General features: G+C 46.2%; 2 protein-coding genes across 6 annotated transcripts in view; both read right to left on the reverse strand.

Moving 5' to 3' along the window:
- Positions 1-6,876, reverse strand: part of Ndg (Nidogen) — a 28,340-nt gene extending 21,464 nt beyond the window's left edge. For all 5 annotated transcript variants that reach the window (XM_076383373.1, XM_076383371.1, XM_076383372.1 and 2 more), the window contains exon 1: positions 6,668-6,876. In XM_076383373.1, the coding sequence (XP_076239488.1) occupies positions 6,668-6,739 (72 nt within the window). In that variant the 5' untranslated portion in view covers positions 6,740-6,876. The remainder of the gene's footprint in view (positions 1-6,667) is intronic.
- A 5,308-nt stretch (positions 6,877-12,184) lies between these two features.
- The window catches only part of LOC143182349 (uncharacterized), a 302,950-nt gene continuing 296,465 nt past the window's right edge, over positions 12,185-18,669 (reverse strand). The window contains exons 9-15 of the mRNA XM_076383302.1: positions 16,849-17,061; positions 15,080-16,708; positions 14,346-14,591; positions 13,736-14,191; positions 13,347-13,622; positions 12,645-12,914; positions 12,185-12,372 (exon numbers count right to left, since the gene is read on the reverse strand). Of these exons, the coding sequence (XP_076239417.1) occupies positions 12,185-12,372; positions 12,645-12,914; positions 13,347-13,622; positions 13,736-14,191; positions 14,346-14,591; positions 15,080-16,708; positions 16,849-17,061 (3,278 nt within the window). The remainder of the gene's footprint in view (positions 12,373-12,644; positions 12,915-13,346; positions 13,623-13,735; positions 14,192-14,345; positions 14,592-15,079; positions 16,709-16,848; positions 17,062-18,669) is intronic.

Below are 18,669 nucleotides of genomic sequence, written 5' to 3' on the forward strand. Positions count from 1 at the left end.
GAGTGATTCACAAGTAATTAACACTCTATTCACAATTTTATCTAATCTCCAAAGCCTAATATTGTCTCAAACAGTGTCTCAAATTTCACAACTGTTATGCTTATTAATCTCAACGAGGTTTTTATACACCCCTTTCCGAGTCAAATGAATTCTCGCGAATGGAACGAAACAGAGGGTGAATTTCACCAAATGGCAATGGTGAAAGGAAGTGGTAGACAGGAACAGTTACGCAAAGACGGAAGGCAGCGGTTCGTAGGCTCGAATAGCAGCGATAATTGGCGAAGTTTAGCGCGACAACCGAATTCCGGCCTGGTTTCGGTCGTTCCCACGTCCCGGTTCCTAAACGCCGCTAATAGTGCATGCGTCGCTCGAACTTCGAGGTTGATTGTTCGACGGTCGTATTGTTTTCACGTGGTGCTAATGCCGCGAGCATCGTGTCGGGTCCAACACCCGCGTGTCGCTCAACGAGCAACCCGGTCACGAGAATTGACACGAATTAAACTGACAAAGTGCTGATACGTCACTCGAGTATGCTTCTGGAGTTTTAGGTGTCTTAAGCTGTATCTGGTTTCCAGCCAGTGTTTACGTTTCCAGATATCCTGCAGCGCGAGCAGTTTGGATTTTATTCTGGATATGCAAGTGGGTAACTTGGTGATAGCCGCATGACCCATATATGGGTCAGGGTAATTTAAGCTCTGACGATGCTTCTATTAGATGTTTGTTTAATTTGTGGTAAAACAGTGTGTAGACCTTGTTAGTGATGGCATATCTTCAATTTCTTGAGGTCTCAGTTTTTTCACATCTTTGCAATGACACTAGTTTCTATTTCTAATTAAATACACCTAGTGCATCAAAAGTAAAGCCAAAAATTGAATATAATTGACACTAGTATTTACATATGTGAACTTGGCCAATTACTAGGACAGTTACCTCAACAATAAAACCCTTTAATACATTCTAATTCCCCAAACTCGGTCTACCACCTCCATACTCTTCATCCCTCAACCTCATACAAGATCAGAGCCTCTAACCACCTTTCGGATCGCGATCGTGAAGCGATTGTAGCCCGAGTGGAGTAAAAAAGCATCAAGCCCGTAATTATTCCAATCGTCCAGAGCACCCCACTTCTTTCGGTTCCCCTCGATCGATAGCCATCGGGGTGGATTAGCCACTCCCGGTTAGACGATTTCCCAGCCGATAATTGCGAGACAGCGGGATTGGATCGGCGACAATCGATGGCAGCGTGGTAACGAGGCTCTCGAGTGGTCATCGATCGCGTGCTTCGATTCTGCTCGACCGTTTTGACACTCGTGAGTCTCGAGTCTGTCGGGAGAGCCGAGGCCCGCTATCTGCGGGACGGGGTTATCGCTGGGGTCATAGGTTGCTGATGAGCCGATGACACACACGCACACACGTAATCCCTGGCGATCGTGAGGGCAGAGAAAACGGTGAAAATAGATAGACTGGGCTGGAAGTAATACGTGGAATCCATATTGAGTGGCGATTCTCTTCCTGATGTCGCCGATTATCTCGTCGCGGTAAATAAACACTGGGGGAATTCCGATCGAGTGGAATTGTTTCTGGATGTGTTTCTTTGAGTAGCTGGTCTATGTAAAACACGACGAGAGAAGTTAAGGGAGATATTCTGTAGAATGTAGATGCATCTACTTCAAAGTGTAGAAAATAATATTATAAAGAAGCGAGAGGAAGAGTGCAAAGACTGTATCCTCTTTGCAAGAAGTACTTTCTCAGAGCTACCACAAATTTCTCCCTCGAATTTCAATCGAAGACAGCCCAATTTTTTGACTTTTCGTGGCCTGTCCCAGCGTCTCCACAAGGCGGCCCGCACGCGCTAACGCAATCGTGTAATCGGCCGCAATCATTCTGATGACTGCGAATCGTCGACGATAACCGACGGAATGGAGATGATTGTCGTGTAGGCAGAGCTTCTAAGTAGACCGTCGCGGATATATCGCGCTCGATATATGTGTGTCAATCAGATCGTCACGGAATCGGCCAGGGCTTTTGCATCTCGTCTTGATTTCGTTAGCCTCGTGGAGGAAGTCGACTCTCGCGTTTCCATCGCGTGTCAGATAAACGAGACGAAGAGGGCGAGTCAAGTATCCGCGTGGGCCGCGGCGTTTCTTGCGTGAAATCCTCTGTGGAAGCTAGAACCGTCGATTGGACGATAATTGGACGCACCTCGGACGATTTGGTGTCATCAGGGCGATGTAGCTTCTTTGGGCAATGAGAGCGTAATGAATGAGGACGTAATGAGTGACGTAATGCGGGGGAAGATGATTACTTGGTGATTTCATGGTCAGTGATAATGCTGGCTTCTTTTGGGAGACGTTTGATTATATCGTTGCAAGTCAGTTTTATGTAATTCGTTTTGATTAATGTTGGATAATCTTGTTATCTCTGTAATGAGGTTTCTAATTCTGTGGAGTTCGTTTGTAGGTCAGTTATATTACTAAGGAAAATATTAAGTAGCATTAAGTAGTGTTACTTAGCAAGTAGAATGAGTCAATTAGTTCACTTTTACGAAGATTTTATAGGAACATAAAAGAACATGAGATTTCTACACGTAAAGTAAATTCACTCAATAATACTACCTCCACAATAAATCCATGTTTCAAATTCCCACATTTTTATCGCCCAATTAAGTAACTCAAATGCATTAAAAAAAAGAAAAAAGCAAGCTTTCAACAGAATTAGAAAACCTGCGCATGAAAGCAGCCAGCATCATGAACCAATTCGACTGAGACATTGCCTCAAAGTCTCGTAGGAGCGATAGTTAACTTAATTAACCGCGAATTTCGAAGCGAGGCTAATTGGCCACCGTCGACATGACGTCGCGATCTCGAGGAATCTTCTCGCGGAATTTCGCAACCTCCTCCTACAAATCGTCGGTTAACTAATGTGGGAAAGCGTCAAGGCTAATCGCTCGCGTTTACGTCGTAAATCGTCCATCGCATTAGCGTCCATCTTGATAGCCACTGGTGGATCATCGTCAGTTTCGATACTGTTCGTTTAACAGATCCTATCGTCCAGCACCAACAGGTACCTCTGACTATTTCCGCGGACTGTCTACCTGATCGCGCTCCACCTAATCAAACCTCGCTCCCATATTTATCTATTTAATTAGCGCACTGTTCATTGTTGCGCTGAAATTTTCTGCGCTACTTTATGGTCCTTGTCTCTATCCACTGTGGATCTACTGTGGGCCCTGGATTCTTGCGCAACCGAGGCTCGTTACGCTTTAATCTGATCCACAAGAAGGCTCAATTACAGATTGAGAGAAGTCTGTGCGTGGATTCTCACAAATATCATAGTGCAATCTTGATGCTTGAAGACAGTGGATTGTGTGGACTCTAGGTCCCATAGATGGTAATAAGCTGCTGCGATTATTCGTCATTAGTTTCCTTCCCAGTTACAGCTTCCGTGTTCGACAACTTTGATATGCGCGGCCACGCTGTCGAAACGCACGCGCGTCACTGATAACGCGGCGATTCGGCCAGGGCGATTGAATTATCGAGCGTGACGATGAATGGAGCACGTGCTACACGCTTTTACTACGACTGGGAGCCTCATTCATGGCTGCTTCTTTTTGATCTTTGGAGCAATAGGCACTCGATTACTCGTATTGACATTTTTATTTCAATACCACAATAAAGTAGCACAAGAGACTATAAAAAAGAGTGATTGATATTGACTCAGTTATCGACTCACTTTTTATGCATTTAACGTTTCTGTAGATATTTCAAAATTGACATCCTTGGCGTTTGTATGTCAATTTAATTGATTTTAGGGATTTAAGGAATTAAATGTTTCTCTTGCATAACATAGTTTCAATTACAATCAAGATTTTATATAAAATATACAAGGTCTTAAATGATGTCATGTCTTCTCGTTTTCAAGGAAAGAATTGAATGAATCTATTAAACCAAAGGAATCTAAAAACACAAGTGCAAAAGTATGAAACGATTAGACGCAACTTCGTATTAAACTACATAATGTGATACGCCACAAATCTTTCACACTTCCAGCATATTCACACTATATCCAATCACCATGAATAAAACAATTACGCAGCTCATTAATGAAAACACCTGAGTGGAAACTTCTGTGTCCATGTACGAGTCATTGCGAGCAATTATCTCGAGCTGGGTCACGTGCTCCCCCACACCGTGCTTTTTGCGCGTATAATGAAAACATGACGCTGGCTGCATGAGATCATGCACCTTGCCTCGCACGGATCAATTAGACCGAAGATCCCTCCGGATACGCGAGACTAGCCACGCAATCAACGTTCATTCACGCGGTTTCGCGACGACGAATCGGTTCGAGGAAAAGTGAGATCACCACGTCCCTCAGGACTTCTCTAATCTGGACAGTGTTTGCGTACTGAGTCAATCGCTTTTCGCGGTTAATCGCTCCTGTGGCTTCTCGATATTTTTGGCGCTCCTTGTCAGAGATAAGCTCGAGGAAATCTTATCTCTGAAAAGACACTAAGTTCGTATTGTAAGCAATACTGGGCTTGAACCCTTCGACAGCACAGGGTTTTTCGATGAACGATGTTCTCGTAACGCGATTAACACTCGTCGCTATCCTTACTGGATCTAAGAGATGTGTTAAGTAAACGAAGTTAAACAAATGGATAGTGATGAATGAAGGGGCAGCAGGAAATCGTAGTCACGTCGTGGGGAGATGTCAATTTCGAGAAGAGAACGTTCTTTAGGTAAATAATGTAATGGGGTGCCTGGTCATAGTTACGATTTTATGATACCCTCGTTTCTGATGTTTCAAGGCGAGTGATTTAAGAGTTATCAATATCCGTGTATTTTAAAATTAGAAATATAATTTCAAAATAGTATGTTACAAAATGACGTCACTAGTTGCAGGTTAATATGTTTGTACACCCAATAATTACTTCAACCCACTCATAGAAAAACAAGATTTCGAAACAAACTAAAAAGGATCCAAAAAATTCCATAGACAACGCAAATTTAAGAACTAATACCAAGTCTACATCGACTAAGTCCTACATACACTTCATCGTCACACACTGGCCAGTCTACTCGCGTTCCCAGAAGTTTCCGCGAATCACGAGGTCCTTATCAGGGTCTCTCCTCATCCCCGAGACGCGATGAGCTCGCTCGTGCGACGACCCAGCGCCTCAATTGAGCGATTGCTCCGACTGCGGCCGTTTGACCGTCATCGCGGGCAATGAATTCGTGTCATGCGGCGAGATGACGGCAGATTAGACCACGAGCCGAATTAAGGGGATGACCGAATGTCCCCTGCTTTTCTCTGTGCCGCGTGAATTAATATTAACGAAGGAATTACGCCGACAGACGCCAACGTCTCTCCCCGCTCCGTCGTTCTTTGAATCCTTCTCACGCGGCTCGATCGAGTCGAAACGTTTCGTGGGCCGCTTCGTTTACGTTCACGCAAGGGGTAACTGCGCCGACCATCGTTTTCTTAATTTAAAACGTTCAAATAAACGCGTAGGCCCTTCCTGCTCGCCACTTCCCCACGACGTGTAAACAATGCCACGCGCGCCACGTGTTCAAACAGTTTCGCGCGCTACGACACGACGCGGTAACTTTCGAATTCCAGCGTGGATGCTCGGTTCGCTGAGTATTTTTGTGACCGACCGAAATCCAAGCGCGGAGTGGCGATCGCTGTCCGAGGAAGAGTCTGACCAGGGGATAAAAATAACGATTTTTTGGAGAGCATTCGCGGCTTTGTATTGCGGTCGAAAATAGACGCGATGACTTGGGAGTGGGTTGGAGGATATCAAAGTGGATCTGAGGAGAAAGAATTTTTGGGGATTAGGTGTTCACTTGAGTGGACTGGAATAGGGGATACCTCGTTCAGGGAAATTGTTTATGGTGCAGTTTGTGGAACTATTTTTTAATTGATTTTTAGTAGTGGGTGGAGAATCTTTTGGGATGCTTTTTCTGCTTGAAATTGATATAGAGAATAACAATTGAATATAGTCTGTGGACTATATGGGGTTTGAAATTGAAAATTGGCTGGCAGACTTTAAATCAGAAGCTAAAATAGAAAGGTTTGGAACTGAATTTTCAAGTTTCGTGACCAAGAACTACTAACTACTATTGAGCTAGTTAAGGACTACTCGAATTTCAAAGAAATCCCTTAAAAACTCTCAAGTAGAAATCTACTTTGTCCCACAAAAAATATACGAAGGTCTAAATAGAAGACTATGTTCGCAGTAATCACTAGATACGAACTCATTCCTACATTCCCTACAGACTCAAATTATGTAAAACGAAAAAATTTTGCTCCCTGCACTCTCACTGACATTTTCAGTGATATCAAATTGACCTCACAAGCTAATTTCTCATTATAAACTTACACAAATACTATCCCTCGCCATATCATTCAAGCTTCAAAGCCACGTTCATAAATACTCAACAATGAATCTCAAATTGAAAGCTGCTCACCCAAATATACACAAACCAAAAAAAAAAAAAAAAAAAATAAATAAACGATCCCTAATAAAAATCATATCCCTCAGCAACCTACCCTAAACTCAACAGGGTTCAACTCCCTCCAGAAAATCCACAGAAAACTTTCTCCACAAAGTACCACGAGACTGAAGGCCACACGCAGCAGTAAAATCATAGATTCTACTCACGAATATAATATTGTAGATTCTATCGTAGAATGAGATAGGTGTCTTGAGGACAGTCTCAGCCGACAGGAGCATTCCGTTCACATCCGCCTGCAGGATCGCGGAGCCGGGTGTCGCATAGGGGTAGAGATCGTTCCTGGTAAGGGTCGCGGCGAAGGGTGCGAGCGTGGCCACGACGGCCAGCCACAAGACGCTGAAACGCGCGGCACGAGTCATTCTCTCTGACTGCCTTAACGCTACTGCCGATCTGCTCGACCGCGGCGAGTCTTCTTGCCGCCCCCTAATCGCCTTTGCCCGCTCTCACTCTCTCTCTCTCTCTCTTTCTCTGTCTGTCTCTCTGTCTCTCTCCACTCTCTCCCGTGGCCGATAATTTCGTGCCTCGCGCGCGATCCCCACCGAGCCCGCGCTGGCTCGAATCGTCGAAGATTCCTCGCGAGGGCACGCGCGATTATCGCCACGCCGCTTTTCGCGGGACCATGAGGCTTGCGAGGATCTCTGAAGAAGAGTATTATTCGTGGTTCGTGAGAAGTCTCCAGGGAAATATTGCTGTTGATGCTTTTAATCTTTTGAGCTTGCTGCTCTTAAAGCTGGAGGGGACTTCTTAGGGTACGTGTCCACTTGAGAGTGAAACTGTCGCGAGTTGGTCTTGAAAGTACTCTTAATAGTGTATTCGCTATCTGATACTGAGTTAAGAGTAGCTGAGAGTTACTGTATAACATAGATTCGATATCTGAGAGTACTCTCGAGAGTAGCTCGCGATAGTTTTACTCACAAGTGGACAAGTATCTTCATGGGAGACCAATAGTGCCAGCTTGGTTGGAGCCTTATTGTGACATGATTATTTTTCAGGGTTTTAAGAGGCTCTCACTTAAAAAGAGGGAATTTGATTCATTTCCTAATTCTATTTTGAAGGGAAGTGAGAATTCTGAGAAATGAGGGTCATAGGTGTAATTTTATACAGAGAAAATGCTATACTTACTGAAAATGCTGATAGAGATATGATAGTGGGAGGTAGGGTCACTCGAAGTTGAAGTTAATTTGTTTTGTTGGAGAGAAGCTTGACAGAAATATGAGGCGATAAAGAATGAAGTCTAATTGAGGACTGTCATCTATCTATCGAGTGATGTATAGAGTGTATACATGTCCCCTATAATCTCGAGAGCCATCACCCAGAAGTTTATACAGTAAGACACACTTCTGAGATCAGTTTATGTATTAGCTCATGCTTGTCCCGTGAAAGAAAATATTAAGACTGTCGAGAAGACAGTGATGAACTCATAAACGAAATCAGAACAGTTCTAATCTTTAATTTTAATCAACGTTACACCTTCTCAATAAATCCATAATCTATACGATTTCTCTATCATATTATACCTATCTGTTCCATCTACAATACCCCAATTTTCAAACCTTTCTTTTTTTAAAATACAATGCACCAAGCAAGTGCTCACTTCTGCAAGTACAATAGAACAGAGAACTAAACCCAGAACAATTTCTGCTATGCAGAAGCTATTCACAGAGTGACAATGCGTTCGTGCAACAGCACTGGATAACAAGGAAATCTAGCGAACGTTACGCCGCGTCTATTTTTGCTCCATCAAGGAGTTATCTGTTATCTCTTACGCGCGATGCAAACGAGTCGGCGGCGCGAGTACAGAGTCGATTGATTCAATTGCACCTTCGGCTCGCTCTAATGCCAAGGCCGTCGCGCGATCCACGCAGTGCAATTTTCACGCGTACGGTTTTTAAAGATTTTATTGCGACGATGACCGTGTAATTGGGATCCAAGGTTGGTCCACTTTGCGTCCTATGCCCACATTGAATTCGAAGATCCAGCGATTATTGGTCTTCGTCTAATTCCAAGCCCATAATCCGACGTCTTCTGTGATGAGAATTTATTCCTTCTCGCGATTAGCTTTTACGCGAGTCGCTTCGTGTTTGATTTTATTATCCAAAGAGGAAGGTGATTAGGGTATCTTGGAGGAGTGAATTTAATTTATGGGGAGACAGCTTAGTCGTTCTTTCTCAAGATGAGGAAGCTGAGGAAAAATTACTTTAAGATAGTATATTAATACTGTACTCTTAAAATAAATCAATTATGTTTCTATTTTAATTTCAAATTCTCAATATCTTTCCGCTCTATTTTTAATGAGATAAAGTTATGAGAAATATCGGAGATGGGCTTGAAGATTAAGCTCGTTTGATTTTCTGTAAATGGATGCTGAATTTGTGGAATAAAGTATTCAAACCATTTATAAAAAAGAAAGGAAGAAATTTCTCTGTTTTATTATATGAAGAATCTTATACAAGATCTTGCAAAGTAAATTAATCCACTTACCTTAGTTTTCGACTAAATCTACCCCGATTTAAGTATCTCAAAAGAGCAATCCACGAAAACTTCCTTAACAAGCAAATACCCTGAATATCAATAGCTTTCAGAGTTCAAACTCCCTCATCAGAACTCCGAACTCCCTCAGCCCCATCAATTAAAGAAGTAATTCGTAGTCTCTCGGTCCGAATCAAGCAGTCTAACTGCTTTCCAATTCATCGCGTACAACTATGAGATTTTCCGCTTCATTGACATTCTTCATTCACCAAATCGGCCCAGTTTTCAGCTCTCAAACCCACCGCCACAAAACGTGCATAATCATGGCCTCAGTCCCTGCTCCACTTCCGCGTCATTAGCGCATTTCCGCGTCTGCTTACATGCGCGTTTAATTACCGCTCCTTACCTGCCTCCCGCGTTCAATCGCGATTCTCTCGCGATCCCGCGAGCGAGCTGCGTAACTCCATTGTTCCACTGCTCGAGCCGATAAGCGTTCTAGCGAGGAGATGGACCTAGATTCGGCTGGTACACTGTCTCGCGTCGCGTCGCGGCCCAAAGAACGTCCCAATAAATTGTCTGAGGAATTCCTCCGACGCCTGGTCTCCCCACGTTCCTCTTCCCCTTTTTGCGTCAACCAGTCGAGCGGAATTCCTCGCGGCGGGATTCCAAAGGAAGGAACACGCTCGTGCACGTTGTAAATTGATCTTTATTACAAGAAATTACATGACTAATTTGTACATATAAAATATAAATATGGTACAAGTACTATGGTACAGTAGACGTACGTGTAAGTGTCTCTGTGTGTGGTACTGTCGTGTGTAGGCGTGTCCTTCTGTGTCTCCTTTGTCTTCAATCGGTGAGCGTTCGGTTACTTAGTCGATAAATTGGCTATGGCGCTATTTATTCGTTAAATCGTTTACTATCTTGTATTCGCGGTAGACGGAGTGACGCGCTCGCGGAGGCGCTTGCAGGGCGGATGGAAGGGACGTGGATGGACCAGAAGAAACTGAAAAGAGAATGAGGAATGCTTGAAGAAGGAGGTTGATCCAGTAAGGTGCTCTTGGGGGTCCTTCGAGAACCAGTGCTGTCCTTATTAGGGACAGTGGTCGCTGGCTGAGTCCACCCAAAAAAGGAGTACTTCAGAACTAAATGGACCTAAAGGGAAGGAGGAACCATGAAATCATCATTGGTGGTCCGAGGATTTGGCAGTGTCGGGAGCAGTCTAAAAACACGGACGAATAGTGTACAAGGGGTTCCTTTAACAACGGACAACGACACAGGAAACTCAGCTCGCGTCGCTTCCGGTATCGAGAACGATCCTCTGGAGCGACGGGGATTGGCGGGCTGTCAATTAATGCTGCTCTCCTTAATCCTACAGTTAAAACGTGCTCCAAACCTTGGTCCACAGAACCTGGTGAACCTGACAAGACGAGGCTATACTATTGGCAGCGATTCTTAGGAAGTTCTTTCGAGTAAACGTTCGACAGGTTCCTTGGACCAGGGTCAGGTCACATAGACAAGTCTCCAGGTCCGATTGACCCAGAGTGGAGGGGAATTAAGCTCGTAGATTGACAGTCGAGGGTCCGACGTACTGAGATCAGCCTTCAATGAGTGTCCAAGGTCCACGAAATCGAGGATCGACCGTTCATGGAGCTGTGATGAGACAGTTTAGGTAGAAAGGTGTGGTTTTCATCGATATCGTGGCCCCTGGTATACCACTCCGTATCAGAACGCTGGAATCTCTCTATTTCTGCTGCGCATTACCGCCATCCCCGATTTATTTTCATCCCGTCTATTTTCACTCTACCCGACTCCTTTCCCCCTCACGCTGTCCAACGCCCACGTCTTCCCCATGCGTGATTCTCACGTTTAAACCCGCGTCTACTCTCTCTCCCTATTGCTTCGACGATCATTCTCTCTTTCTCGCAGGTACACGTATATACACTCGCTCCTTCTCCTCGTGTCTTCACCAGAGAGCTCTCGCGTACCGAACACGACGTTCACGGAATTACAAATACGAATTTACTATCGAAAAGTAACTCTATCTCTCTTTCACACTCTTTCACATCCTCTGGGTTACTTCTCGCGCTCTTCTCTTCTCTCCCACTCGCATTCCCATCGGTCCTCTCTCATCTCGCTAAGTGAAATTACAGAGCCCTACGAAGTGCGGTAACTGTTGGTAACGATTAAAGCTACGATAATATCTTGAATGAATGTGCGTGCATTAAATACAATGGTTACGACGCGTTCGTCGATTCTTTTCCCTTCGTACCCTCGTTCCTTGGATCCTTCGTACGAGAGACTCGAGTTTCTTCCCTTTTGGCAGCTGGCCACTCAGCGGTGACGGTTTATCTCTAGTCTATATTATTTCTTCAGCTTCTGCATAAGATTTGGCGGGCTTCAGAAGAGTCTCGTTTCGAATTTCGGTCCCGGGTCGCCGATCGAGGACCAGGATCGTCGCGAGGGACCTTTGTCCTGATAATAAACATCTGATTGTATGCACAAGCTCCTTCCCTCTTCTCGACGCCGATGCTCGATCCTCAATCGACCAAGACGCGCGCTGCGCGTCCCTGTTGGTCGCCAAGTGCAAATACAGCGAAACATTGTTCCGAACTCATCTCTCATATTCTCGAAGCTTGGCTCAGTGAGCGTCGACCAACAGTGGTCAAGTATCGAAAGTCACGATTCGCTTTACACAGACAGCGAAGCTTCAATTTACCTAAAGGGTGACTCCGACGCGCGATCAGTATAAAAAGAAAGGAAAATGCAGCACCAACTCGTACGCTAAATCATTTAAGTCAACAAGTATCCCCGACGTTCTACACGCTTATGTAGACAACAATCGTAACATCGCTTTAATGTCTCGCGTCAGAAGTCATCGCGGGTCTGCGAATTGGAAATTGTCGATCACGATGCCCTCGAACGCGGGAGACGTTCATTCTCGAGAAAAAGGGCGCAAGCTTCCTTATTTATCGATTATTACACGTGTAACAACAGCGACGACGTACGACGACGATGACGATATACCTATGTCATTTTAACAACTATTGGACGGAGTCGAGCGACATCGTGACGCTGGATACCTCTCGTGTCACTTTCGCCTCTGCCATCACCGACCTCGCTCGTCTCGTTTCCTAATCGCATCGGCGACTCAGCGATCAGCACGCGGTCGTGCGCGCTGATCCAAGTCTGGGTTAAGTGATCCGAATCCCAGACGGCGAATCCGCCTCCGTTGTGCACTGCCTGGGACAGGAGTCGAAGCAGGTGACCAGGAGGACGTGGCTCTTGCAAGCTTCCACTCGCTTCTGAAGGATACACGTCTCTGCTTCAAGAGCCTCCAGGAATGACGGATCCCGCCAGTCCATGCTGTCTTCCACGTGAACTGTAATTAACAAATATCGAGGTCATTCGATGCAAAGATCATAGGAGATTGCTTGAGTACTGGTCATGAGAAGAGGAAACATTTTTGATATGATCCAATGAACCCATGACGAAAATTCTTGGTTCCAGAGAAATGCCTGAATCTAAGAAAATGCATGATCCTAGAAACATGCTCTTCGAAGAAAATTCTCGCCCCAACTCAACCCAACCAGACCCCTGATTTTCAGATCTACTAAACTTATTCTAATACGTCTTAAAAAAAGAGATGCTTACGGTCGTAAGTCCAGCGATCGTCAGGCACCATCAGGCGCCTCTTAGCGTCGCGCAGCTCGAGCCTAAGAAGGCGCTGGCGTAGTCGCAGGCTGAGTATCCTGGACATCGTGCCACGTGGATCCGAGCGCAACCGCGCGCGCCTGTCCAGGATGTCCACGTCCTCGCTTGTGTAGGCGAGTATCCCCTGCAATGCGGACGACGCCCGTGGCAGAAGGGCCCGGCACTGGGCCCGTGACCGGAGCCCGCACTCTGCCACCCGCTGTTCCACCGCTGAAACACCCGCACAACGTCGAGGTTAGAACCCCCAGCGCGCCACCTGAGGAGAACCACCGTATGGGGGGACCATTTTAGAGGGTTTTGCACTTCTCTTACGGGCCTGTGAGCGAGCTAGCATCCACTGACATGCAAAGGAAGAAAGAATCAACTGACTTGTTCAGCTGCTTATTTAAGGACAACTTTGTATAGCTGTGCCTTAAGAAAGAATCTGTGATTTGGGTAGATGGACTGCCAATGAATTCTCTCTTCCTGGCTATCTACTGTAACCTACTGATTCTAATGTTTAAAACTCGATAGGGGGGATTTGAGCGTTCGGTGAAAGAACATGCGATTGCATCGTGCATTGAGTCTTTAAAATTATTGAGCTTTAAACTAGTGTGGATTTCGTGAATAACGTACTAGGTGTCCAAGACAAATATCAACTACCTTGGTGCTCCTGAAGAGCTCCTGTGTGTCTGGAAGAGTCGCTGGCGATGCTACTGGTCTCGCTATCTCTGACAATACTGTCGTAGCCAGAGCTCTCCGCGCGATGCCTGGACAACGTGGCTGGTGATAGTTTCGCTGCTCGAGGCGTCGAGTCAGCGCCAGAGTCGTAGCCTTCTTTATTCAGACCTAGCGAAGAACCCAGACTGGTGATCTTGCGTTGCATTCGGCCAGAGGACGGAGCTGGCGAAGGGATGGACAGCTGCAGTGGTGCTGTTGCTGTAAAATCAGACATAAATATGAAAATTTGTAAATTAGGGACACGATTACTCAAAAATTTGTAAAGTGGATAGAACACAAAAAGCAAATTAAAGAAAACACGAAGCAATTACCTTGAATCTTGAGATCCTCCTCAATATCCGACTTCCCAGTGACAGTCCTCTCCGACCTCTCAGCCGCAGTGAACAGTTTCTTCGCTTCGACATACTCTTCTTCGGGATCTGAGCCAGAGGCCCCGTTTCCAGGTAGCCTCTCCACCTCCTCCTTGAGATTAGGGTTCGAGGCCCCATCAGGATGCCTCAGACTAGAGATATTACAATCACCAAGCTTGCCACAGTATCTCCTAGGACTGGCTATATGCGCCACGCTGTTGGGGTACCAGTACGAGGCAGTGGCTGGCCTCGACATACTTTGACGACAGTTATCGCAGATCTTCTCCTGGTCAGACTTCCCAGCGATGTACGCGGGCTCGCTGTAGATGCTGCCGTGATTGCTAGCGTTGTCGTTGAACATCACATCGGAGAGGGACAAAGACTGACAGCGTGACGGCGGACGGAAGACGGGGGCGGCTGGAATTTGTCCTGCGTTAATGTTATACTTGTAGACCAACTTGGTCGGCTGATTGTGTCTTCTTTGGTTAGAGTGTTCTTGTGTAACTACTTAGACTCGGTTAGTGTGTCAACCTTCATAGTTCAGGGACACCTAGAACGTGAGGCAACTTACATGGAGTGTCTCTGACGCTGACGTTCGAGTTCTCCCTCTGGTAGGTCACCGAGTTGGAGACATTGGCCAGCGCGAGCTTGCTCTGGTAGAGCTCGTGGAGCCGAGCCAACTGGTCGAACTTGTGCCTGGTTTCTTGCTCGAGGAAGTCCTCGTGGTCGAAGTACGGCCTGGGTAGGACACCCGAGCCAACTGGAGGGGGATACTGAGGTCTGTACCGTTCCGTGTCCGACATCACCGACATCGAGTCTGGAAATCGACATGTTTTCTTTTTCTTTTCAGATGTTCCGAGAAACGAGAGGACAGATGAGAAGGAGGGAAGCAGCGGAACGTTTAGCTGGGAGCGGTCCCTTTCGATCCTGGCTCCAAGACGAAAGATATTGACGAGTAATTATATCGAGCTGCTTCCTTCCCTCCTTCATTCCTGCCCATTCTGCGTGCCTCTCTCGCTCCTCTGGCATGATTGTTTTCCATCGGGCGCTATTATCGAGCTCGGAGGATCTAAGAACCCGACGAGAGGGGGAGGACAATCTCTGAAAGCCTTCGTTCGAGGACACTTGGGGTGAAGAGGAACGGGGAAGACAGGGTGCGCTATAAACGTCAGGAAAAACTGCGTTGTTCCCTGGCGACGCTACTGTTTCGCTATGAGTTCGGTCTTTCGACTCTGCTTCGAAGGTGATAGATTCTAGACAGTTTTTCTATAAGAAGAATCAATGAAGGATGACTCTAGTACTCACCAGTGAAGGTCGAGACCACGGTGAGGTTCTCCTGGCTGAGGATTCTCAGAGGGTGCTCTTCCTGGTCGCTCTCTGGCAAAGGATTCTCCCCCATGCACATCGCGATGTCTTCCTCTGTCACCTGGAGGCAGGAGTCCTGCATCGGTACAGGCTCCAAGTCCTCGACTTCGACTATCTCCAGGATCTCGTCCTCAGAAGACAACGAGTGCCTGGAGGGTAGGACGATGTCTTTGTGCGACAGGTTCAGACTCTCCATGGAGACTTCTCTGCTAACTCCGTTGCTCAAGGGTTCAATAAGTGGTAACGGTGGTGGCACAACGATCTCCTCGTCATCGTCCTCGTCTTCCTGTAGATCTAGCTTCCCTTTATCCACGCTATCATCCATAACAGGACTCGCCGTCAGGTCCAACCCAGAGTCCGTATTAGACTTCACGTTCAGTAGATTCAATTTGACGCCCAGCTTCTCTGTGATGTCCTCGATCTCATTCGCCTTCAGACTATCACTCTCTGTCGTGCATAATGAAGTATCATCGTCATCCATCCCGCCACAGGTCTTGAACGTGGTCAGCTCCTTGAACTGTGACTGCCCAGACACCTTAGATGACTCCAATCTAGCTGCAGCATGCTTGCTCCTCTGAATCTGAGAAGACTGATTCTCAACCCACTTTCTGATCATGCTCTTCTTATGACTGTCCATGAACCCGTAGCCTGAGGAGTGCTGCTGAGTGTGTAGCTGTAAGGAGGGAGGTCCTGTCAGCTGCATGGGACCGTCGATCCACGTCTCCCTCTTGTGATGAGAGTCCTTCAGCAAGTGTCTAGCCTCGGCCACCTTCGACTTCGAGATCCTAGGTCCGTCTATCCATTGCTCATCCGACCCTCCGCTAGGCGCTGCAACAGGTATCTTGCTGCCAGGTGAGTCGTTCACTTTGGAGGACACTTTGGTGGCTGAACACTTCCTGGCAGGGCTAGCCTTCGGTGTAGCTGTATGCGCAGGGGAGGTCTGCTTCGAGGCGGTTTGTGTCAGGGATTTCACAGCTTTCGTGGATTTGTGAGCAGGACTCCGCTCTTCAGGGATCTTCGAAGGTCTCTCAGCTGCAGAGCCACGTAGTGCTTTGCCCATGGCGCAGCGGTTGTCGCCTGAGTTCAGGCTCGGGAGGTAGACAGGTGGATGCTCGCCATCCGTCGCGTCGTCTGTGCTTGGACCCACGTAGATCACCGTGTCAGCGGACAGGTCGCTGGAGCTGGGGTCACACTCGCTGTTCTGTCTAGCTGCTTCTTCACCTGAACTTCCTCCACTTCCTGTACCTTGCGTGCCTCCACCAACGAATTTGATCTTCCTCCGCCTCATTCGATGGATCCTCGAGGCCAGCTGCACAGTAGTTAATGTTTCTGTGTAGTGCTGAGCATTGGGCGACACGTGGGCGATCATGGCCGCGTGACATGTTAATGAGCCGAGACACTCTTTTAGTAACTGGGTGAGCTTGTGCTCCTTGTACGGCAGGTGCTTCTGTCCATTGAATATTGCTAACAGTATGTTGCCTAGGCCTGATAAGGGGATGCCTCCTGAGGATTTGCCGCGGTCAGAGTTGCCTAGATCCATTAGGTGAAGTCTGCTTCTGCCGCCAGCGACTGGGAAAATGAAAAGTCGAGTTATGAATTGCATAGACCTTAGAATATTTGGAAATGACTTAAAATTGACTACTAATTTTTCCTTTCTTTTCTTGTAAAATTATATGGACCGATCAAAATTTCTAGAGTACATTACTTACCTCCACCCTTGCCAGCGACGCTATATTGGTAAACGTGGAGAGTGTACAGCATGTGAGCATCGCCGTCCTCTCGTTGTCGACCAGCGACTGCAGCGTCCAAGTAGAAGGCAGCACGTTCTGCAGTCGGTGCACGGAGCTCACTGTGCTGTTGCAACTGCAGGCTGCCGAACAGCGGATCGTCCCTCAAGTACACAGCTGGCGACTGCTCGGAATCTGGGAACAAAACAGCGAATTACATTATACGCCCACCTTGTTACCTTTTCTACCACTTCAGTAGTATAAATACTTATCGTAATTCACAAATTTTACAAAGAATAATTAAATTCTCAACAAATTCTTTTATTCTGAATTAAAATCGAGGAATCTACAGTAGAACCTAAAAACTTCAAACCTGCCAATCTCAAACGAAAGAAATAAAAGATGAAATGCACTCTAATAATTATCACACTTAATTAATATTCTCAATACATATAAGAGAGTCTATGAATCACCTAGTATCAGCCTTTATACCAACTCATATGTAACACTATTTTTCATATTTTACATCTTAACGACCTGGACCTCTCTCCCTTCCATCTCCTCTCAGCTTCACTAGAACTTAACACTAGAGCTAGATTCAAGCCAGTACCTCAGTCTCTATGCGCCACAAGTCTCCAATAGAAGCAGAACACTAACAGGAAGCCACGTTCGACCCAGCTCGTCGTTTGATTCTATTATTCCCAGGAAAAATAATCCCCGAGGAGGGAAAGGGAAGATGCTGCAGGTGGGCAACAGCTAGGATCGTAAATCGGCCTCCCTGCCCTCGGAATATCCGCGGGACGTCTCTGGGTTGAATTACGACGTCGATAAAACGTCGAAAGGTACGCGTCTCGGTGATATCATGGGCGCGTTATCACAGACTATCGCTGACTGGCGTGTACACAGCGCTGGTCACGGGCCGGTGCGCGAATAATCAACGTAATGCGGAACCGTGGCTGTAAATAGTGATCAACGTGAAAGCACTGTTACAGCCTCGTCGAGATATACACGCTCGTGAAATCGCGCGCTTCTTCCGGCTGAGATGGATTTCTTTGGAAGTTCGTGCCTCGCGAGAGAAACTTTGCCAGCTGGGTCGAGATTTTTTCCTACGAATCTTTTCGTTCCTCTTGCAGAATTTTGACCTAATTGAAGTTCTCGTTATAGAATATTAAAATTTTAAGAGAGTAATTAAAACTGTTTCGTAATTTTAAGGATTATTGTGCTCTTGCTGGATGACTGGGGTATTTATTGAATTTGATTTTCCTGGGAGAGTTTTAATTTTAATTTTTCACTCGTGACGTGGATTATGTTAAAAACCACATGTTTTTAACCACATGTTAAAAAATTTCATAAAGATGAAAGACTCTAGCCTCTTCGTAAGACAGAATTTTATAGTTCATTCCTTCACACGCGTGAAGACGCTCAAAACCATCCACGTAATAATAGGCGCGCCATCTGATCGGCTCGTAAACCAGCGTCCACGTATTTTATATAGAGCCTCGTCTGTGACATATTGCCAGCGTCCTAGAAAAAGCTTTCGATGCGAAACTACGACAGGGAGGGAATATCACAAGACGACAATCGTTATATTACGTGTCTATCGTCCTCAGATACGAGGACATAAAACCCCGCTCGTTTTCCCAAGGATTCCAAAGATCCCCCACCCTTCTATAATCCAGATCAAAATGAATTTCCTCGTCGCATCTCTGCACCGATGAACGTCCAAATGAAGCACTGCCTCTTCAAATTCACTCATCCTTCTATCTCAACGTCTCACGTTCTTACGAGTATCGCTCGCAGCGA

This window comes from Calliopsis andreniformis, chromosome 8 (assembly GCF_051401765.1).
Source record: "Calliopsis andreniformis isolate RMS-2024a chromosome 8, iyCalAndr_principal, whole genome shotgun sequence".
Classification (NCBI taxonomy): Eukaryota; Metazoa; Arthropoda; class Insecta; order Hymenoptera; family Andrenidae; genus Calliopsis; species Calliopsis andreniformis.